The 24534-nt window shown below is 39.4% G+C and overlaps 1 protein-coding gene across 2 annotated transcripts; it reads right to left on the minus strand.

Annotated features, from left to right (window-relative positions):
- Positions 1 to 3454: 3454 nt before the first annotated feature.
- ptena (phosphatase and tensin homolog A) lies at positions 3455 to 24501 on the minus strand. 2 transcript variants are annotated; one of them, XM_077581733.1, is made up of 10 exons: positions 23778 to 24500; positions 12996 to 13080; positions 12858 to 12902; positions 12737 to 12780; positions 11274 to 11512; positions 8950 to 9091; positions 7106 to 7174; positions 6605 to 6771; positions 4797 to 5123; positions 3455 to 4543 (listed from the first exon to the last, which is right to left on the minus strand). In XM_077581733.1, the coding sequence occupies exons 1-10, from the start codon at positions 23854 to 23856 to the stop codon at positions 4358 to 4360; spliced, it is 1383 nt and encodes a 460-aa protein (XP_077437859.1). In that variant the 5' UTR covers positions 23857 to 24500; the 3' UTR covers positions 3455 to 4357. The 2 variants fall into 2 exon arrangements, with proteins under 2 accessions (XP_077437859.1, XP_077437860.1); XM_077581734.1 differs by lacking the exon at positions 7106 to 7174 and having other exon boundaries at positions 23778 to 24501.
- Positions 24502 to 24534: the final 33 nt, after the last annotated feature.

Raw genomic sequence — 24534 nt, forward strand, 5'->3', positions numbered from 1 at the left:
CAATATAACAGCATGCACCGGTAGAGGTGGCAAATCCAGGTCCTGAAAGTAAAAACCCTGTCAGTTTGGCTTTAGCCCTTATCGCTAATTGTTTCAGTTATCGTGCTAGCTAGCTAGCTCCCATGGTGCTCGTTTACCTGCTAGGGAGCTAGCTAGCTAGCTAGCACCAGGGGCTAAAGTCAAACGGAGGCAGGGTTTTTACTTTCTGGACCTGGATTTGCCACCTCCGATGCTCATAAAATCTGTCTTGAAATGATGTTTCGAGCTGTGTTCAGAATTACGTTAAATTGACATTTTGCTGCTTTCTAGCAGAAGCCTGATTGTTTTGTGCTAACCCTATCCCTACCCATGGTCTGATAATTTTATCGCAGTTTGAGACCCCCGTTTAATAATCCCACCTCAACATGACCCGAATAAGAGGCCTCGCCCAGCATGGCGTAGTGACACGACCCCCTTTACCAGGTGGGCTTTCCCCAATCTGACAGATTATGTAAAACAGGATTTCCCGATCAGAAACCGACCCCGGGACCGGAATGTACTAAAATATGTTTTAAAAAATCTAGGAGGCTGAAATTCTTGTGCCGACACTGATTGCAATTTTGAACTGTTTATAAGTCCTTTGATGTAGAATCATTGCCATGGCGACCCCAGCTACAACCAGCCAGGACATCTCCAGCCCTAAATTAAGAATGATCTCATCTCATTTACCGCATTTAGATAAATAAAAAAGTAAACTACCTGAGTCTCACAATGTGGCTTCTTTGCGGTCCAAAGTCACATTCGCCCACTTGAAATGTGCCATCGCATTGGCGAGCTTTGATGTCTCAATCAAGCGTGTTGGAGCCGGGGGAACGTCTTAATAGAGCAGAGGGGGGATTATGCGGATATATATGTTCATATAATCAGAAATTCATAGGTTATTATCAGGGGACTGGAGGGGGGTGCGCTTTAGTCGGGGTCTCGCCACTCTCTGCTATCACGAGAGACACGGACGCTAATCCTGTTACTCTTTCATCGCGGAGACGCCAAAGTGGAGCAGGCCTCTTCCTCCTCCTCTTATTTCAATGCGGACGATGGAAAACATGTAAAACATCCTTGATATCCATGGAGGACCAAAATTGCCAAAATTCTAAATAAATAAATGACTAAAAGTGAAAATAAAAACGGATATAAAAAAATATAATTAGAAAATTAAATCCCAGAAAATAAATACAAATGGAAATAAAAACATAACAAAAATATATATACATACATGAGTATTAAATGTTTTAATTATTTTTTTTATATCTGTTTTTATTTTCACTTTTAGTCATTTATTTAGTAATTTATTTATTTTGAATTTGACCCGTCTCCACAAATATTGCATTATTATTCAATTTATTACTGCTAAATTTTTACGCGGAAGTGTGTCTGCTGAGTTGCGATTGGAATTTCCAAGCAAGGTACGGTCATTAATCGCGTGTTAAAAAAAATTGTGGCGTTAAAAGAACTACAATTTAACTCAAAATGAACACACTAATTTTGACAGCCCTAGTAAAAAAAAATAAAATAATTTAAATGCATGTATCAAACTAATGCATACGAGAAACTACCACGTGTCAAAGAGATCACATGTCAAGGAAATGTAAACTTACCTGAAATTCAGAAAACGTGGGACAAGTCATAATAACCTTATCAAACAAATACAAACATATCAGAAATGAACATGTGTCACAATTACGGACATTCCGCATTCAGGTAACTATCCCGAATCAATGGCGCGATTAGTTAATAACCACGTGTCAAATTCATCTTTAACAGAAATTACCATGTGTCAAAAAAATAGACATTCCCACGTGCCATCAAATTCATCTTTAACAGAAATTACCATGTGTCAAATTGACCATGTGTAAAGTAAAAATAAAAATTAAATAAAAAAGTAAACTTACCCAAAACTGAGATTCAGGTAATTTTATATCCCTGTGGGGCAATTAATGAGCATGATTCAAATAGCACTTACCAAAACTGATGATGTGCGCAAAGGAACATCAATTGGTGGTAGGTCGACTAGTAGACAGTTATATTATTTTATCATGTGTCAAACCTACCGTAATTCGTTAACATATTTATTCCCCTGGGACAATTAATGACCACGTGTCAAAATAATGGAACGGATGGCTGACTTCAGCAGGCATTCACTCCATTGCTATTACCCGGTACATGAAATGCAACCATTGTTTTTAGTCCACTTTTGTTCATTTTCATTGCACACAAACTTTTTTTTGTACGTACAATACGCATGCCTGTAGGGGATTACCATGATAAGATGCGGTGTCTCAATTCACGTTTGTAGTTGAAATTTGACAAATAATAAAACTTCCGTTTCCCCCCCACCCACGCCCACCATTTGTAGCGTTGACCTTTAAGCGCAGGAAGCTACATTAGAGCCACAAATACGGCTCTGCTGTACTTCATAGAGGGAGTGCTGAGCTCGGGTACCTTTCACACACGACAACAAATAAACATTACAAGTCACAATAACTTCAATTTGCAATTATTCTATGGTTATTGTTTGAGATTTTTCTAAAACACTGAACATCATTTCCCTTGAAATTTAAAAATCTGCATTTTTAAGAATGCCGATGTCTTTTGACCCTTACTGTTAATTTTCCATACGGCCAAGAACACCCTATTTTTGTATCAAATTATTAAATACAGATTTTTTAAAAATGTGTAAGTACCGGTCTGACAATAAAAAAATGGATTCTTTATCCTTAATATTTCAGAGAAGTAGGGAAGTGTATTTCATAGGTGCCCTAGTTACTACTATCCCATAAAAATACATACATTTACAAATATGGATACAAAATTTCCATGATTTTCCTTGATTAAACACACACTTGTAAATCTAAAATTAATTTTGAACAAAATTTCAGGGCAAAAGAATGACTTCACTGTATTTATATATGGAGGACCAAAACTGCCAAAATAAAAAAATAAAATAAATGACTAAAAGTGAAAATAAAAACGCATATATAAAAAAAAAAAATTAAATATTATATACAATAAAAAATAATAATGAAATAAAAAAACAGAACATACACACATATACAAAGAAATAAAAGTAAAAATAAATACAAAAAAAACCTGAATAAAAACGCTAGCAGAGCGTTTATTTATTTTTAATTATATTTATATATTAATTTTGACATTTATTCAGTTTTTTAATGTATTTTTTTTATTTCTGTATTTATTTTTACTTTAATTTATTACATATGTATTTTGTTTTATTTCCATTTATTTTTTGTATTTAATGTTTTAATTATATTTTTTTATATCCATTTTTATTTCCACCTCTCGTCATTTATTTATTTTTAATTTTGGCCGTTTTGGTCCTCCATATTTATGTCATCATCAATTTGGACCCCAACAGCATGCAAGTACGGACATGACTGCAAACACTGGTCTCCCCTGCTGTTTTTTGTGTATTATATTTTTATTATCTTAGGATAAAAAAAACATTAACAATTACATGGGATGCCTTGTTCTGCATAATTTAAACGTATACACAGTGGGAACAGGAATGGCAATGCTTTTAGACATCATCACAGCCTCTTCATAAACCCCACCCACACCCACCCCGGCCCTTGAACCCACCCTTGCCCGCCCCGCCCCTCCCCCCCAAACCCGCGGCCCGCATGCAGTTTGCACTGCACAAAGGCCAAAAAAAGTCACGTGAGACAGCCTGCAAAGAGCACAAGAAGCATTCACAGTAAAGGAGGAGGAGGAGGAGTAAAAGATGAGGAGGAGGAAGGAGGGAGTGAAACAAAGTGACTGCAGCACTGGCCTTGGTTTGGACAGGAGAAGGAGCAGCATTGTCCCGAGTAGATCGTCCATGACTTCAACTCCCGTCTCTCCTGATTGTGGTACTCTCTTTCTTTCCATTGTCTTTGACACACACACACACAAAATCCTTTATATATGAATGTATATATATGTATATACATATACGAATGTATATAGATATAAACACATTTTTTCTTTTCTTTTTTTTTTTTTAATAGCTACAGCACCTTTTTTCCATTGGGCAACAGTGTCAATACTTTGCACGTAGTTGATGGCCGTGCCAAAAGGGAAAAAAAAACAAAAGAAAAGAAAAAAGAAAAAAAACAATATATTGGTCAGGATATTTATCTTTTTTCCCCCTAAAATTGGCATTTGACTTGATATTCTATTGCCATCTGGGTTGGGGGGGGGGATGGGGACAAAAAGGTTATTCTGTTAAGTTTATATTCAAGTTTTCTCCTTTTTTTCTCTCTGCTGTATAATTTCATCTCTTGCTGTTTTTTTTTTTTATTTATTTTTATTTAAAAAGAGTTCACACTTTTGTGATTTGCGTGTGCTGCTCTTCGTCAAAAGGTTCATTTTCCGGATCAGAGTCAGTGGTGTCAGAGTATCGATAATGGTCTGGCTCATTGTCGCTGACGTCCGGCGTGACGGATGTCGAAGTGCTCGCCTCGGAATTCGAAGGCTCCTCCACGGTTTTAGTGAAATACAACTTCACCTAAGGGAAGGGGGGGAAAAAAAACAAGACGATTCATCAATGAAACAGATTACCCCAAAAATTTGGTGCTTGCAAATGCCTTATTTTAATTGAACATAAATATAAACAGTCTGCATTCATGGAGAACTACAGAAAACTGAGAATAATTATTGTGGACAGGCTGAAATTCTCAAGTTTGTCTCTAAGTGATTAACCGATTATCAAAATAGTTGTTGATCAATTTGACCATTAACTCAAAATTGACACCGGTTACCTTGAAGTTTGGCGAGAAATAACGGTTGGCTTTGTCCTTGTTCGCCTTGTCCAGGTCGTTTTTGGTCAGCGTCAGGATGAGGTAGTCCCTGTCGCCGCCGTCCCTGCAGCCGCCGCCACCGCTGCCGCCGCCGCCGCCACTTCCGTCCCTGCACTCGGCACTGTTCGGCGGCTGCAGCTGCTGTTGTTGTTGTTGTTGGACCTGGCCGCCGCTCCCGCCGCCCTGCTGGCTATCGGCGTTGTTCACCGCGCCATTCTCCAGCTTCTCCACGCCTTCCTCCGGCCCGGGGATGAAGAAGGTGTTCACCCAGAAGTGAAACATTTTGTCCTGGAACGGACAGGAGGAAATGAAGTCGTTCAAGCAAAGATGATACCACGAATCTGCTGAGATTTAAAAGAAGTGTTGAATAAAAACTATATGGAGATAGACAGACATTTTGAGATAAAAGAATAACTAGCTTGTGTAATTTCACACTTGATGGGTGGGCAGGCATTTCAGAGACCCTCCTCTTTGTACACAAGCAGTTAAAAAAAGTCAATTTTCCATAAAATGCTCCCTTTATGTCTCTGTGAATAATAGCATCTATAAAATGATATCATTACTACCTGACAACATTTTCCTAACAGGAAAAAGGAGACATCTATTTGAGGGGGCCATTTATTTGTCTTCAAGGGGACATATAATGGAATATTGACTTTTTGATTGCTTTGTTTACAAATAGGTCTCTGGGTCTCCATGTTAACAAAAGGAGCACTCTGCATTGGCCCCACAGAAGTGGGGACGAGGGCTTTTCCAATCAGGCGCTCGAAAATGACCACTCCAGCCCCAAATACGTTTTTTTTTTTTTTTTAAATGCCCCTCGTTCGTCTGTCTTTTTCTGTGTGAGGTACGCGCAACTCACAGCTGACAAAACAGCTGGGACAGACGGCATGGCTCAGTGGTAGAGTGGTCGTCTCCCATCAGTGAGGTTGTGGGTACGATCCTCACCCATAGTGACCATGTTGACGTGTCCTTGAGCAAGACACTGAACCCTAGTGGTGCAACGGATTATCATTGATTCGTGGTCGGTTCGGATCACGGCTACTATGTAATTTACTCTCCATGTTTAAATGAAGGGAATGTGCCTTAAACTGCACGTTGAGGTCTTTTTATTATTAACTCTTTGACTGCCAAAAACGTTAAATAACGTTTAGTAAAATCCTATGGAGGAGTGCCAAAGACGTTAAAAGACGTTTGTTTCAAAACATAGGTGAAACTAACCATTTTCTATTGTTGATTACTCAAAAACGGAATAAGGTAGAAAAACTTTTTTTTCTGATGAAAGATGAGAGTCCAATCGTTCATTTGGTAGTATGTGTGTTTCCATAGTCCAAACACATAATTTTCTGTGGACCTTGAAAGATCAGTCAAAATGCTTAAATCGGCTGGCACCCGCGGGATCCCTTTTCTGAAAATGTCTGGCAGTCAAAGAGTTAAAAAAAAAAAAAAAAGATAAATAGAACTGTCTTCATTTATTTTATAAAGCACTTTTATAAAATAAATGAAGCTGAACCCTGATTTGCTCCCAGTGGACCTGGCAGCGCCCCGCGTGGCAGAAGTCGACCACTATTGTGTGAATGTGTGCGTAAATGTGAGGCATTGTAAAGTGCTTTGGGCACTATTTGGTGTAGATAACTCAAGTCCATTTACCAACAAGGCACTCAATGCCTTGCTCAAGGGCACCCAATATTTAAAAAGGTGGAATTGTCTTACTGTTCATTGGCCAGTCTTGTGTGTAAAAAAAAAACAGCACCCAAGCATCCACTGACCTTTTTCATCATCTTGTTCTGCTTGTGGAAGAACTCCACCTTGATGTCGCCGCACACGGGCAGCGGCTGCGGGAACTCGAAGAACATGTGCTTGTCCTCGCGCCGGGTGTGGGTGGGGTTGGACGTGTGGATCTTCACTTTGAGCTGGTACACGACGAACTGGGGATCTGCAAGAGGCGGCGCGGCCAGGACACCACACATACAAGGCGTGATCGTGAGGGGAGGAACTTTTAGCGCCCGAGACGAGCAAAGGATGCCGACGTGTTATTACGTGAGTGAATGCATGCAAATGCACCGACATTCAAAAGGGAGAAAGCAACATGCTACACATGAAGAGACCCAAAACCAGAGATGCAGGACCCTATTCTGATAGCTTGGTCTCATCCTACCAGGCATATACATCTGCTACCTAAAGACTGGTCCTGCCTACGGATGCTGGATCTCTGGGGCCTGCTAAAAGAAAATGAATGGAATGGAAAAATGGATGAAAGGCTCATTTACCCCAATGCCAATTCCCTTTCTTGAAGCCCTGAGGGGTCGGCTCGCTCCTGTTTTTAACGGTACTGTCTCCTTAAGAGAGGGAAAAGAGGTAGATGGTGGTCACAAACGGCGCCCGACTGCATGGGGGGGGGTGTTCTCGAGAGCACAGCAGGGACAAACACAAGAGAGGTGGACACAAATATTTACAGATATATTTACACGGGGCGAGGGAACTCGCTTTCGACCAAAACACTTAAGGCAGGGGTGGGGAACCTGCAGCCGGTGGGCCATATACGGCCCACAAGAGCACATAAATATAAAACTTCAAAAGAAACTGTTACAAAAAGTTGAAGGAAAAAAAAAACAACATAAATGTTTGCATGGCACTATATAACAAAAAAAAAAAAATAATAATAATCAACATCAGCTTCTTTTATCTCCGTGGACTTGGAACCTGGGGTGTGTATATCACTCAGAATAGGTCCGTTTATTTAAAGCAGGAAAAGGGAGGATTAGGAATCAAAAAGCAGAATCCATCCAGTTAAGAGTAAGGAAGGAAGCCACAGAAATCCTTCACAGACCATTTTTTTGGACCACGGCATTCACATACAAGACAGAATTGGGTGAGTCACACGTGTGCGAGTTAACACAAAAGGGTTATTTGTTTCCTTTTGCCACCATAAACACGGCAGACAGATTGCATGTACAGTTAAGCCCAAAATGTATAACTGTTAGGTGGAAATGACACAAATGTGTTTCTTCCCGTTACGTTTTTTTAGTCACTCTCGTGTCAGAAGACAACCATTCAGCAAATGGGGCACTTCCATTTAAAATTGAGCCAGAGTATGTGACAATCTTGAGCTTAACTGTATATAGACTGCACAAAGACACAGCAACAATGTTGTGATTAATTTAAAATAAAAATAAAAAATATATTTCAAATTGAGTCTGTTCAGGAAATCAAAGCAACTGAATTAACAGTAAAGTAAAAGTGTCGTGTTACATTTGTGTGAACGTAAACTAGGGATAGACCAATTATCGTCACCGATATTCAGCATTTTGACGGATATTGGCATCGGCCATTTTGAAGAATCATGTGGCCGATAATAGATCAATTAAAAAAAAAAACTATTTAAATTTTCAGAGATGCTGATGAGCCTCGAAACTCTGCACCTTCTGTTTATTTTTCTAAATTAAAATAAATCAAATTTTAATAATCTTGGAAAACTTTGTTTACTGTAGAAAACAATAGGGAGCGATCTACTTTTTGTTAGATTTTTAAAACAAAGATGTCTATTGACTAAGATTTTTTTTTAAACTCCAATATTTTACAAACCCTAAAAGTTGCTCAATAAACATATGCATGAACCCCCCCAAAAAATAAAAGTCACAGTTTTTTTTTTTCCAATTATTAATGCCAATATTTCCTTTTCGGCCCTGACTAAACCATATTGGTCTATCTCTAACGTAAACCAATAAGTTAGTGTTCCTGACGGTGTATTATAGTCTTTATAATATGTTAAGAGAGCTCCTGTGCATTGAGCATGATTAATATTACGGGTCTGTCTACGATTTGGGAGCCTCCTGAGGTAGCCGCTTCTTCAGCGAGGGCTAATAATATCTAAAAAGCTTCATTATTTAAAGGTCAAGTCGACCTTGAAGAGGAGTAAAACCTCATCAATAAAAAGCAGGCCGCGAACACAGTGCTCCAATTCGCTTGCAAAAAAGGACAAGAAGCTCCACTCCGGACCAAGCATGTCCTGCGGCTCGAAAAACGCAGCGTGGGTGAGCCTTACTATGCGAAATGTGTGTGCGCGCGCGCCTTCAAAAAGTTCAACATGAGCATATGTGCGCGCGTGACTCACTGCAGGTGCCCCCGCTGAACATGGGCAGCGTCTCGAACACCATTTTGTGGAAGAGCAGCGCCACCGGCTTGTACTCCAGCTGGTTCTTCAGTAGGTAGCTGTAGTAGTAGACGTAGCGGCGCTGGCTCGGGATGGTCACTCCCTGGCAAAAAGCACAGCGACGACACACGTTCAGAGAGGACAAACACGCCAGGCACCTGTCGGCCACTTTGCTCTTTGTTATTGCACTGCAAATATTTACTGCTGAAAAAAAGGAGGGGAGTAAGTGAAATGTACCTTGAATGCGTTTAAGCGCCAGTCTTTTCCGTTTTAACCCGTATGTATTGAAAAGACTGTGATCGTGGGGGGAAATATGTTGCAGACCCGGGAGGGCTGTGCAATTAATTGAAATTCAATTACACTTTCAATTATTACACTCCACAATTACAAAAATCGGCATAGTCATAAACAAAAATAAAAGATTATTAATACTAATTTTGAGTTGTTAAAATGTATATATTTGGACCTTCTTTTTATTTTTAAATGACTAATTTCATAAATCTTGTTTGGTCGAAAAAAGTTACGTGCATAATTATAATAGTGTTTCAAAGAAATTTATTTGACTTAATATTTTTTACATATTTAAACATTTTCTTGTTTTGTACCAAAAAAACGACAATTGTCCAAATCGATTGCAATTATTACCAAATTAATCATGATTAACTCATTTGTTCCCAAAAACGTATAAATATGTTCTATTTTAAATGTTTTGAGTGTCCCAAAGACGTATTTATACTTTTTTGTTTATGCTAGTGCATACAGAAGGAATGAATTACTCCTCCCACATATAAACACACAATTAAAATGGATAAAATTAGAAAATATATACTTTTCAAACACATTGTAAACAAAAGTGAGTGCTCAGCAGTGTGTGTGTTTGCTGTGTTTACTGCTGAAAAGCGTATCGGCAGCTCAAGAAAGACAAATAATTAAATGGACATCAGCAACAATGTTACGATGTATAACTTTTTTAGATTCTGTTGTCTGTGCTACACTCTCTGCCCGAGTGCCTCCTAGCCTCTCCTCCCTCACACACAAACACTAGCTAAGTGTGGCACACTTTTCCCACACTCACATTCACTCATCTGAGACCCAACAAGATGCATCTTTTTTTTTCTTCTTTTTTTTTTTTTACTCATGGTAAGTTGTGACTTTGTAAAACAATGTAACACTACATTTTAGCCACACAACAAGATGCATCTTTTTTTTATTTTTTTATTTTTTTACTCATGGTAAGTTGTGACTTTGTAAAACAACGTAACAATACATTTTAGCCCCCTACGGCAATAATGTCCTTGAAGAAACACGTTAAGGCACGTCAGCGAGAGCATTTTTACAAGCAAGTTTTAGAGAGGGTATGACATCATTTTTACATCATAAAGGTTGCATGTTTGTGAAATAAACAAAACAGATTGGGGAAAATTGTTAAATTGAATACTAAAGGACAAATTATTATAAAACAGTCAAATGTGTTCTGCCTGTAAGTAAATATCTTTATTATTCTAAGTGTTAATGGACCCCTCAAAAATATATATTTTATTCATTATATATTTTTTAAAATAATCTGCGAATTAACTCTTTGACTGCCAGACGTTTTCAGAAAAGGGATGCCGTGGGTGCCAGCCGATTTAAGCATTTTTGACTGATCTTTCAAGGTCCACAGAAAATTATGTGTTTGGACTATGGAAACACACATACTACCAAATGAAAGATTGGACTCTCATCTTTCATCAGAAAAAAAAAGTTGTTTCTACCTTATTCCGTTTTTGAGTAATCAACAATAGAAAATAGCTAGTTTCACCTCTGTTTTGAAACAAACGTCTTTTAACGTCTTTGGCACTCCTCCATAGGATTTTACTAAACGTTATTTAACGTTTTTGGCAGTCAAAGAGTTAATCTGTTACCTGAAGTTTAATTCTGACAAATATTGCAATCGTCTTAAAAAAAAAAAAAAGTATCAGTTTGGTCCCATTTCAAACTTTGCATGTACGGTTAAAAGATTTTTGATGGTCACAATTTGAGTGTGGAACACATTTTTGCTTTTCGGAAACATGATTTTGACCAACGACTTCAAAGTCAACCAGCGTCAGTGAACCAACAGTGTTTGACTTTGGCGCTATTCCACCTTTACAGTACCAAACTACTTTTTGCATCACACTTCAAACTGGTGAAAATGCATTGCCAACCAGCAGAAATTGAAGCTAGAAGTGCGTTCTTGACTTGAATGTTTGAGTTCAGCCGGCCTACTGCGGTCAGGGCACTTGTTTGTGAAAGCGGAACCTCACCTTCTTGTCCCTTGTCCTGACTTCGCCGTAAAAGTCGAGCGCCTCTTGGGCTTCCAGGAACTTGCCGCGGTGGAGGAGATAGGCGCAGATCATCACCCCGGTGCGGCCCTTGCCGGCCTTACAGTGGATGGCCGCCACGTGATTGTCGTCCTCGCTGAGCCACTGGTCCAGGTCTTCGCAGAACGGCTTGATCAGCTCCAGCTGAGGGGGGTTGTGATCTTCGAAGGGGTACTGTGCAACTGCGGGAGGCGGGGCGGACATTTTGGTGAGATTTTAACAAGCCTGAGTCATAGCATTGCAAACGGGTGGAACGTTTTTTTGTACATTTCCAAGGCATGTTAAAGATGGGGAGTTTTGGTCATATTCAAAATTAAGAGCTTTTCATTGGAATTAACAGTAATTGATAGAAAATGTATCATTCATCGTTTAGGTGGTATTCTTCATCGTGGAAAACATACAGTACATAAATATGTCATTAATAACATTTACCTGGTAAGACTATTGTGCGGTTTCACATATGTAAATATTTAAGACTACTACTTGAGGTTGGATTTCCTTAGTTAATTTTATTAAAAAGTGATATTGCTGGGTGGGCAACAACTACTACTAAATTTGTTGTCAAATTTACGTTCATATGCTGTTTTAAGATGATTCAGAAGTAACTCACCATTTACTCGGTACTCTAGCAATATATGGAGGACTACAGTTTCACTTTTTCTTAAATCCTATTCTGAAGTGTGCTTGAGAAATTCAGAATAAAAAAATCATTATTACTGCTGCATGTAATTATTATTATTATTATTATTATTTTTAAAGGAGAAGTCAACCACCTTGCAGCCCTACTAGTTTAAATACAATATTCTGGTTAATAATGCGTTGCAAGCTGCAGTTTTTTTTTTGTATTAGAACAGATATAAAATTTGTGATTAATCGTGAGTTAACTAGTGCATTCATGCGATTAATTACGATTAAAAATTGTAATCGCCTGACGCTCCTAATTTTTACTAATCTTATCTTTAAAAAAAGAAAAGATTATTAAAAATAAAAATAAAGAAAAGATTAGTAAAAAAAATTAGGGGCATCAGGTGATTAAAATTTGTAATCATAATTAATCGCATGACTTCACTTGTTAACTCACAATTAATCACAAATTTTACATCTGTTCTAAATGTACAAAAAAAAATTCTAGGCTTTCATACTCTTGTTAACAAAAATGGGAAAAAAATTAAAATAGTAATTGTAATTGTCTAATAATAAAAATAGTTCAAATTAATTTTTGACATCTATTGCTGTCAATGGCAGTGAATGAGTTAAGAAGCCTGCCTTTAATTTGGTTTATTCACATAAATTCCTGTTAATTCCCATGGAACGTTTCCTTCAAAAATTCCCATAATTTTGCAATCCGACTTCGTCATTAAGTGTTGTGGAAAGTGTAGGCAAAGGGAATAAAATGGAGTGCGTACCTCTGCAGTTAAATTTGGCAGCGTCGTAGTGTCTTTCTGCGCAGCTGAAATGGGAACATCCAGTCAGAAATCAGGAATGAGTAAACTTAGAAAGTGGAAATAAACTCTGAGGAACACTTACAGGTTGTAGATTTTGTAATGGTTTTTATGCTTTGAATCCAAAAACCTGTTTACAAAAGAGAGCAAGGAAAGGAATACACAGTTAGGAAAGGAGATCAAGTCAGAGCAAACATTTCCCAGCGAGATTTCAGAAACTCACCGTACTACGTCGTCTATATTGTTTCTGTACACGCCTTCGAGTCGCTCTGCAGGAAAGCCCATGGCAATGATGTTTGGGTAGATATCTGTTCAGGGAAGGGCGGTGGGGGTCAAGGAACAGTGCAGTCTCAGTGGGTATGAAGCCTTTTGAATGGCGCTTTTGGCCAGCGACGTAACACAATGAATTACTTGTTTTCGCTATTTAACGAGACATTGCCATTGCTAGGAATTAGAGCACACGAGTACGCCAAACGCTGGCACGGGCAGCAGACCGTGACAAAGTTTTGAGCCGACGTCAATACCGCCGTGTCATTACATTCGCGGCGAGATGAGAGCGCAGGAGCAACGCTGATCTGTGTGTGTGTGTGTGTGTTGCCGTGTTGTGACAGATGGCCTTGACGGTGAGGAGAAAGGACACGAAGAACTGCGCTCCTGCCCGAGCCCGGGCCAGGACCACATGTGGGCGCACGAGAGGAGAGTCTCCGCTCCGTGACCTGCGTGTATTTTTAGAGCGCAAACGTTATATCAGCAGGCCTGCAAAGCGAAGAGTATCTCTCGCCGGAGTTCAGTTTGCACGCGTTTGGAACGCTTTACTAGGTACACCGGGTTCCTTGGGGCGAGTATCACATGCTAGACAGTTGAAGCAGTTAAGGTATGGTCGAGACGAGCCACTTGAAAGTTCAAACTGAGTAGAAGGAATGAGGACAGGTGACTTTAGGATGTTTTCACACCAATAGTTTCCTTCCGAATCGGTTGCACTTGGTTCCATTTTCTTTCTTTTGAAGCAAACCCAAATTGCCTCGACACAAACAATATGAGGTTTGGAGCATGGATGAGTAAAATGGCACTAATAAACTAGACAAAGTGGAAATTTCTGTAGAAATTGCGTGAGAATGCTGAAAAGCTGAATGCATGTGCTTATGAAGATAAATTAATAAAGTACTAAAATGTGGTCCAAGCGGGGTTTGAACCCAGGTACCCAGGTGGAAGGCAATTGCTCTAACCATTGAGTTGACTTGTTTAAAATCATGCCTAATAGTGTATTTATTTTTGAAAAGTGTCATCTGATGTTGAAAGCTAACATGCATTTAATCATTTGAGTGAAATCATAATGTATTTCCTGATCTGATAGTCAGTTGGTATCGAACCATCGAATGTACTAAAATGTAGTCCAAGCGGGGTTTGAACCCAGGGTCTAAGCACTGAGAGCTACTGTGACTTGTTTGAAATCATAGCTAATGGTTTATTTATTTTGAAAACTCTCATCTGATGCTGAAAACTATCATGCATTTAATCATTTCAGTGAAATTTTAATGCATTTCTTGATATGGTAGTCAGTTGGTATATGCATGCATGCTGCCATTACAACATCAAGCGTTGAGGATTTGGATTTTTTTGGGGGTGAAATTTCAGGGAGAACTGAAAATGTGCTATAACCTTTACAAGTGAACTTTATTTGACCTTTTCTAAACTTTCAAAAGCACTTTTGTCTTAACGTTTTTCCCCAAATTGCTGTTCTTAACAGAGAGCAACAACAAAGGGACCACTTCCCTCTGACATCATCTTATTTGAAGCCTTGCAATGGCAAGGTACTGTTGATCAATTGTCTCATGATGTCAAAATGGAAGACCGTTTAAATGCCTACTTGAATCAAACCAGGAAATGTATTTTGTCCATTCATGGATCAAACACCTATTTATTGTGACTTTTATCATTCAGAGTACGCTACGAAAAAGTACTAAAACATTGGACATTTAACTCTTTGACTGCCAGACGTTTTCAGAAAAGGGATGCCGTGGGTGCCAGCCGATTTAAGCATTTTTGACTGATCTTTCAAGGTCCACAGAAAATTATGTGTTTGGACTATGGAAACACACATACTACCAAATGAAAGATTGGACTCTAATCTCTCTCAAAAGTTTGTATCTACCTTATTCAGTTTTTCAGTAATCAACAATAGAAAATGGTTAGCTTCACCTCGGTTTCGGAAAAAACGTATTTTAACGTCTTTGGCACTCCTCCATAGGATTTTACTAAACGTTATTTAACGTTTTTGGCAGTCAAAGAGTTAAAGAAGGTCAAATTGACCTGCAAAAAATTATAGTGTATTTTTAGTGTCTCTTAAAATGTCCCCACCAATATTTGTGATGTGTTGTCCTTTACTATAACTAGAAGGATAGATGACAAGACTACAGTATAACAAGCAGGAAAGTCTGCTGCAAGCTACCATTGATGTGGTAAAAAGACGATTCCAAAACAATACACTAAGCCCCGCCCACAAAAAGTCACCTGGTCAGGTACAGATTAGGACATCTACTGTATGGTCAAATTGGACTATTTGTAACCTTCTTTCACCACAATTAAACCATAAGACATGAATGAAATCACTTATTCTATCGATTCCCATGTCAGAAAATGCACAAAAAGAACCCAATCAAAACATGCTAAAGGGTGACTTTGAATCTGGTACGTTTGTTACGGTCTTGAGTATTTCTGTCGGTGCGTCTCTATTGGGACTTTGATGCGCGACCATCTCTGGGGTTTTACTGAGAATGGCTCTGAAAAAAAAAAAAATATAATAATCTAGTAAGAGGCTTGAGAGAAAATGGCTCGTTGGTGGCAGAGGTCAAAGAATCTCCTTTGAAATGACAGAAATAACCGGTCTTGATAAACGAGCTTTGGAGAAGAGCACCTCTGCAAAGTAAAAGCATGAAAAGAATGGACGTTGGCATCACAGGGTCATTACCAGGTGCTTTTGTCGTCAGCGTAAAAACGAGAACAAAAATGTGATCAGGCCCACAAAAAATAGGGGACGATAACAATTTATGCTCGAAATTCAGGTTGCATGGTCTGGTGGTTCGCTAAACCAGAAGTAAATGTTCACCACCACAGCATACCAAGTAGTAAATAGTAAAAGGGAAATTAAAAGAAATTCGGACACAGCTGGTCTTCGGTTTTAACTTGGTTTCCTTAACTAAGGTGGCGACGTCAGAACGTGCAGTCCTTCAGTCATTATTTGTATGAAAAACACAGAAATGCAGAACAAAGAACAACCCTAAGTATGGCAAAAACTGAGCTTTTAGCACATGACGGTGAGTCCCCATCCAATAAAGAAAGCCAGTGTAATGGGACGCACATCTAACAAATACGTATCAATCAAAATGTATGACACTATCACGTCCATTCATCTTCCGACAGCGATCTTGTGCTAGCAAAGGTATACCTAATGCAGTGGCCAGAGTTAGATGAAGAAAGGGGCCACTGCCTTGTGCGCATCTCCACTGCCTTTTTTTCCGAATGGCATGATGTCATCGAACAGGGCTGCAGCACAAGGAAAATAAATAAATAAAAAATTGCCGGGAAGCGTCAGGGCCAATTATACAGTGACACACATACGCTCTTAAAAGAGGAGCACATCAGTGTCAGGTTGCCGTGAAGAGAGAATAATCGAGTTGGCGTGAGCAACCGCCGCCGCCTACCTGAAAGTGAAGTCTGCTCACCGCCCGTAAAGCCGAGGGATTTCACACTTTTAACCAGTGACGAAAGGGCAACCTTTTCTCACACTTCCTGTGTCCAAAATAGGGAAAGCTCAGTGTTTCTAATTGGATACGTCGTTTTGATGTTTAACTGCTTTTGATTTTTTTTTTTTCCTCCTCCCCGTATCGTCGTTGAGCCGTGTTAGTGAATGTCAAGACCTTTGTTATGAAAGTAAAGCTGGAAACACACGCTTCCATCTTTGCAAATTGTGCGCACAAACTCAACTGGCTTAGCTTAACTGAAAGACATTTAAAGTGTTGTGAGGAGAAAAGAATACAATGCAAAGCATCTTGAGTGCCGTTTCTGCAACATAACCTGAATTTAACTCAAAGTCAAAGATGCTAAAACTACAATACTTGTATGCAAACCATCCATCCATCCATCCATCCACTACAAAACAAGTACGATGCTAACAGACCATTACGGCAAAGTCTGACGTTGCCGCACAAACTACAACATTGCGCACCGTTCACAACCTGAAAACGCAGGAAGCTGCGTGAAGGGTGTCCTAATGGGGTAGCGTTAGCATGACGACGAATCGCAAGGAAAAAAAACAGGCAGTGCTGTTAGCTGCTAGTGTTAGCCAACAGCAGACTAGGAGCTACTTGTTTTTAACTCATTCACTCGCAGCCATTTTTACTGAAGCAACCCCCTTCACTCCCAGTTTTATTGGATTTTGACTGATTTTGCAAGGCCCACAGAATATTGTGTTCTGTTGCTATAAAAACATGGAATCTACCAAATGAAAGATTATAGTCTCTTCTTTCATCAGGAAAAAAAATGTATGTTTCTATCTGTTTCCGTTTTGCAGCAATTAGCATTAGAATATAGATAAGTTTCATCCATATTAACAAATCTGCTTGAACCACTGGGGAAAAGAGCTTTTTGCAACATGGCTCTGGTTGATCTCTTATACTCTGCTGGCACCTGCTGGCTGTTTTTGTAATAACTACCATTGCATATATATTATTATATTGCAATATTTAAAATAGAACGTATTTATACGTTTTTGGGAGCAAATTATAATCCACTTTTTTTTTTTGCTTGGGCCAGAACTGGTGGTCCAGGTGGTCGTTTTCTGCCAAATCAACTACTCATGCTAATTTATAACACAGACAAGTGAACCCGCACACATTCAGCCATGGAAACAAACAGATAAAATTTTCATTTTTATTTAATTATTTCCTGTGAGAAAATTGTCGACCATTGTCTTCACACTAAATAAGCTGACCTAAATGTTTCAAGCAGCTACAGTGGGCCACGACTGCATGGCCCCACCCCCCATAACAGTAGCCAGCATACATACGGCCCAATAATCTCAGCCATGCATCAACGCATTTATTAGAAGTCAAACACAGCGTTTCATAGCCTTCTATAACCATCGGACCTACTGACAAAGTGATCCCAGTCGGACTATTTAAAGTGTTTTTTTTTTCTTTTTTAAAGCTCCACAGCTCCCAGGAGAGCCTCAGTACAGGGCATGGTGGGAGGGAGGGGAGGTGGACTAGTGGATGGGGGGGGGGGGGCTTGGGTTCTGCAGCTGGGAGGAAACGCACATGCAAGACTCACTGACGGAAGCTCCAAATAGGAGGGAAAAATGAAAGAAAGAAAAAAAAATCTGCCATTTCAGGAACGCCTTCTTTTTTAAAGCCAGTCCTCGCCTGGGTTCTATGCATACGCCAAATGTACAACAGAGCGAGGGAGAGTGGGAACTGGTGAGCGAGGAGGGGGAGGGAGGTGTGTCGGGGGGGAAGGCAGGAAAGGAGGAGAGCAGAGGAAAAGGGGCAAGCTGGGAGGGAAATTACAGTGGGAGTAGTTTAAAAAAAAAAAGAGCAAAGAGGAGTGGGGCGGTGGGCCGATACAAGATCACTGCTTAACTCCACTTTAACTGTGGATTACATAACTCCATATGGTATCGGACGCCGCGCCAAAAAGCGATAACAGGGCCTGCATTGTAAAAAAACAGAAATGGAGAAGCCCCCCCCAACCCCATTTTGAGGGACATGCCTCCTTCACCACAAGCTATATACAGACAACAATCACTTTAGCATGAAGTCATGATACATTTCATCAGATAACATCTGACTGAACTCCGCAAGGTACACGGTTCCGCAACAAAAACCACAGCCAACACATCAGATCGACTTCAGTTGTTCTGACAACCATGTGAGCACACGATTGAGGCTTCTGACGATTTTTTTTCTTTCTGTTGTAAAGATAAACGCATACAGGCCAAATCATTGTAAAATAATTAAATGTTCTGCCTGCAATTCATATCTTTATAGCTGTAAGTGTTAAGACACCAAAAAAAGCCACTTTGTTGATCAAATATTTTTAAAAATTAATCCGTTATTGTCATTTTATTCTGCCAAATATTGGAATGTGCCCTCCCCACCAAAAAATCTATATCTGCCGGGGCCCTAGTAGCAAGGCTGCATACATCACGCACTTTGCAAATTTAATATTCTATCTACTAGCCCATTGATAAACCCAGTAATTGAATTTAAAAAAAAATGGAACTACAATGACATGCATGTGGGGCACAGGTATTATTTTTGTCAACCAGGGTTTGCCATCTCAAGATACGATGCACTGCGTATAGTTTTAAAAGGTGGGGCCTCGCCTGGTGGTGAGTGATGTGGGCGTCAGCAAAGAAGCAAGTAGCTTTGGCTGGCTATTAACTAGGTAACCTGTTAGCCAGTCTGTGTATTAAGTGACTCTGTGTGATTTACACGTTTGTCTCCTTACCGTCTAGTCTGTTCAACTGAATTGTAGACATGCTGTAATGATACAAAAGTTAGTTATGAACACACCACACTCTATCTTCTTTTCAAACCAGTGTGAAGTGATACCACACTTTGGATATTGTCTTTTACGCACTCTTTCCTCATGGCTCGTCGCCATCGCACCAACTTAACCCTACATGGAGTCGTGCTTCAACATTTTATGTAATCGAATTAGTTGCGCTATTCAAATAATCATTTTAGCCCTACAAAATGACCAATCACAAGCATATTTTTACCTTTGTTCAAAAAAATCACATAGGGACATCCGACTACAGTTTAACTTTAACTCATTTGCTCCCAAAAACGTATAAATAAGTTATATTTTAAATATTACCATGCTCACAAAGACATATTTATATGTTTATGCTAGAGCATACAGAATGCTTTGATCAACCAGGGCCATGTTGCAAAAAGCCCTTTTTCCCCACTGTTTTAAACAGATTTGTGAATAATGATGAAACTTAGCTATATTCTAATGCTAATTGCTGCAAAATGGAAACAGATAGAAAAATACTTTTTTTTCCTGATTAAAGAAGAGACTCTAATCTTTCTTTTAGGGACTAACACACCAATAGCACAAGTAAGATATCACAACTGGTTGATCATGGACTCTGTCACTCAACTTGACTTCATGACAACAACAAAATAACAAGAGTTGGAGGTTGGAACTACTGTGCCAAGTCACTGACAACCACCCATCCACCCATTCTCTAGCGCTTGTCCTCATTAGACTTGTGGGTGAGCTGAAATATATCCCAGCTAACTTGGATTTGGAAGCAGAGTACACCCTGGAATTGGTCCCAGCCAATCACAACGCTTTGAACAACTGGGACATAAATGTGCCAATGCATGAATGTACAATTTACCTGGCGGCCATGACAGAGCATCTTCAGGCTTAAGGTAGTCGGATTTCAAGAGATTTCAGGGCCATATTAAGGCCACCTTGAAGAGATTTAAGACATTGCTTGTAATTGAAGAAAAAAGATAACCACATTACAACTACTGGCAAAAAGCTCCTTTTTCAGCACAACTGAATGATAACAGATGGTTCCACCAATTCTGACCAAACATTAATGAGAAACTTGTCACGTTTGCAACAAAGAATGCCTACAAAGGCATGTGCAATTTCCTAGAACCCCGATTTTAGCAAGATAAATTATTTTTTTTTAGAAATGAATACAAATATTACTTGATGGCCAAATCAGGCCAAAATTTGCCAATTTTAAGACTTTCAGGACAATTTTAAGGCTACTTCGAGGGATTTAAGACACTAGATTAACAATATAGTAAGCACGTTCAAATATCTCTTTTCCCGACACAACCAACAAAATGATTATGGCCAATTTGAATATTCACTACAAAGAAAATGGCCATTTTTGCAACCTTGACATTTTTTTTTAGGCCTTTGTATGATGAGTTTAAACTCCAAGTATCACCATTAAGGATAAGCAAGGCCTTAATAGAGGGAAAACCAAAGCAATCAAATCAAATTTTAAGTGTAAGCTTACAAAAACCACATTGTCAATTTCCACTTGGCGTAGCATGTCTACAAGGTAACACGCATGGAAAATGATCCAGAACTTCCAACATACTTATAGTCAAGACCAGTAAGACTCAAAAGAAATGCTAGAGCTAAGAGCAGCCTGGAGCCTATCCCAGCTGACTTTGGGTGAGAGGCGGGGGGCACACCCTGGATTGATTGGTCACCAGCCAATCCCAGCACTTGAAACCAGAGGTTTAAAAAAATGTGACATTGTGTTAATGGAGAAACTATTTTGCAGCCACTTTGATGGAATTTAACTGTTGACCACTGTTGGGGATGACCAAAACCTCAACCTTCATTAGCACAAAAACATGCTAATGGAAATAGAAATTAACTGGTCAAAGCAGGCGAAAGGTAGTCCAATTAAAGACATTTGCAAAGATTTGAGCCCTTACACTGAAAAAGAAGCGACGGCGTTGAAAATAACTGCTCAATGTCTCCTTTCCCAACACAACTGAATGATTATGGATGATCCACAAAGTCTAAACAATTGTAAATGATAAATTGGTCACATTTGTGACAAAGATTACATAAAAAGGTTTGAGTCTTGTTCAGTTTTGAGAACTTTGAACGATTAAGGATTGTTGAGGATAACCAAGGCCCTCAATGTTGAAATCACCTGAAAACAAGATGGAAAAAATTGAAAAAAAACCCCACAATGTTACTTTTCCCTCGTGTTTCCTTACATGGGTACACATGCATGTAGAACCCAGATATAGTTCCACTATGGTTCTCAGACTACAAAATGCTCAAACGAGCAGTAGCGTCAGCCAGTTGCACAAAAATGTGCTAATGAATGTGGTAATTGCCAGATGGTCAAAACAGGGCATATTCAGGATTAAGGTAGTCCAATTTAAGACTTTCTAGGACCACTTTGAAGGAATGTAATGTTTTACATTAAAAAAAAAAAAGACCCTGAAACAAATATCTCCTTATGGATAGTTCCACCATCTATTCAAATCAGTTTTAAGTGAAAATGTCACATTTTGACAAAAAAACGGTCAGTTTCAGATGATTGAACAACTGATTTTAGACGTCAGTGTTCAAGATAACTATGCCTCAAATGACGAACCATCTAATATCATTTGAAACCAATGAAAACCACATTGTTACTTGTGAATTCAATTTCCACTCACTTAACCAGGACTTGAGAAAACATGCAAATATAAACCAGATACGGTTTCTACTTCTCTCACATGGAACTAAAACTACGAATGCTCAAGCTAGAAGCAGAATCAGACACTTAACACAAAGATGTGTTCATGAATGTCATAACTATCAAGACGGCCAGTTGAAAACATTTGAATTAAGACCAACAATCTTCATAATGCAAATGTTTCTCTTTCTAGCCCACAACTGAATGATTATAAATGGCTCCACCGATTCTCATGTAACAAAAACAACAAATTGCTATTCGTAAGAGAGAGAAAAAAATGGCCAGTTGGCAACTATTGACAATTTCTGGCATTTTTAAGGCATTTGAACAATAGACACGAGGACCAAGAGTCAAGGAATCACTTGTGTAAAATTATGGAGATGTTTGCACATTCTGCATTTTTAAGCCATTTAAACAAACAGATATAAAAAGGACCAAGTGTCTTCATTAAGATGCCCAAATAAGCGTACAAAGGGTTCAATATCCGGTGTTTTTTTCCTTCTGATTCACAGCACCAGAACCTCGGTTTACAAAAAAAAAAAAAAAAAAAAGAATTTATGAGCAACTTTTTAAAAGAAAATGTGTCCTAGTTAAACACTATGTTCGGTTTATGAACGGTCAATGACATTGATCGTATCTGCGAAATAAAACATTACAGCACACACAATCATGCTCACTCCAGGGACATTCTGTGCTGCTATTGTTAATCCACAGTTTCTCACAGCAGATATTCTGACCCCCCAATTATTTCCCAATATTTTACTATTATTATTAGAATTGTATTGAATGTTTATCAGTGTTCTGGGGAATTTTTTCAGAGTTTATTCATTGTTATTTATTTTCCCAACGCATTACAATGGTGTCAATTATGCGCAAATTCAGGCTATTTGTGAATAGTGGAGGTTAATTTAAAGTGAAATATACAAGTTGTTCAAATAGATATATTGAAATAGATATATTGGGCCATTTTCTGATCTGATTGGGATCGGTATTGTGCTTCTTTTTTTTTTAGGGGGGTTTGGGGATTAGTTGCTGATCATCTCAAATTGAGGCAAATCATTTGCCGATTGGAATGAATTATTTGCATTCATTTCAATGGGAAGCATTATCTTGGTTTTCAAACAAGTTCACACAAATTGAATTCGGAATCAGTGTTCCACTGTAATAGAATATTTATACAGGTAATGAGTTTCCTAACATGATCAGTAATTGCTAATAACAATCGTGATTACAATACTGATTCAAAAATAATCGTGATTATCGTTTTGGCCATAATCGGGCATAATTTATGTCATAAATCTGTGATGACTACAATAGTACTGCTAAATTCAATTTCCACTCTTTTTATGATGTCTGTTATGGATCACATGCATGTATAAACCAAATGAGGTTCTGATACTGTAAGGAAAAAAAACTAGTGCGCCTCCAAAATGCTAAAGCTCGAGGCAGCACCAGCCGGTTGGTTACCTTGCATTTCATTACTTACACACACACACACACACACACACACACACACACACACACACACACACACACACACAAGCACACTCGGTGTCCAGTAGGACGGGAATTTCCTGCTGCGATACGACGGTGACATGAGTGCACGCCGCTTTGACAGATCCACCATCTTTCAAACACGCTTGCTGACAGCCCGAGCTAGCCCCCCTGCTAGCTCCCCTCACAATTCTCATCATAAGATTAATCATAATCATCGATGCAGCCTTACGGATGAGTAAAATAACCCAGTGGAGGAAAGGATACATGTTAAGTCCAGGTCGAAGCCGTCCTCCTGGTATCTCCTTTTGTTCCGGCTGACAATTTCTTTAATAATGGCAGTCATTGCAGCGGCTGACAGGAGTCTATTATGGGGAAATGATGAAAGCAGGCTTTTTGGAGGTTCGGTGGGACACGGCGGTTCCGCTCGGTAGGTCGCGGTTAGGGGGTGGGGGGGGTGGTCCTCCTCGGGGCTAGCCAGCCGAGCTCGTTGGGATTAGACAGGCTTCCTCTGGAACATAAAGACGGGCCTTGCTCGGCTTCTCCTCCGCGAAGGCCCGACTTTTCCAATCCCGCGGTCGCTCTTCCAAATACTCCCCAGCGAAATGCATGCAGTTGTCCACAAAATAAGACCCGGGTTCGGTCCGAAGTGAGAAGAAAACTCACCGGTTACCCCCGAAGGGAGGAAGAGGAAAAAAAAAAAGCCCGTATCCAGTCAGTCGGACGGGGGGGTTGGAGCTAAGCTAGCTCGCTACGATCCAAAAAAGACCTCCTTAGCGATTCAACATTGTCACCGAGCGCTCGTCGAGAACATCGCGGGGAAGGAAAAAAAGTGACAGGCTCCACCTTAGATGTATACAGACTATACAAAAATCAGCAATATGCACAGATTGCTTTGACAGCTCCGTCCCGGGGAATCATCTTTCTTTTTTACTCGCTACAGCTGAACTCAGGCTCTCATCATGGCCTCCGCCGAGGAAAAAAGAAGGTAGAGCAGGCTGGGCTTTTAGTACACGTATCCCGC

The sequence above is a fragment of the Vanacampus margaritifer genome, chromosome 12, assembly GCF_051991255.1.
Source record: "Vanacampus margaritifer isolate UIUO_Vmar chromosome 12, RoL_Vmar_1.0, whole genome shotgun sequence".
Taxonomy (NCBI): domain Eukaryota; kingdom Metazoa; phylum Chordata; class Actinopteri; order Syngnathiformes; family Syngnathidae; genus Vanacampus; species Vanacampus margaritifer.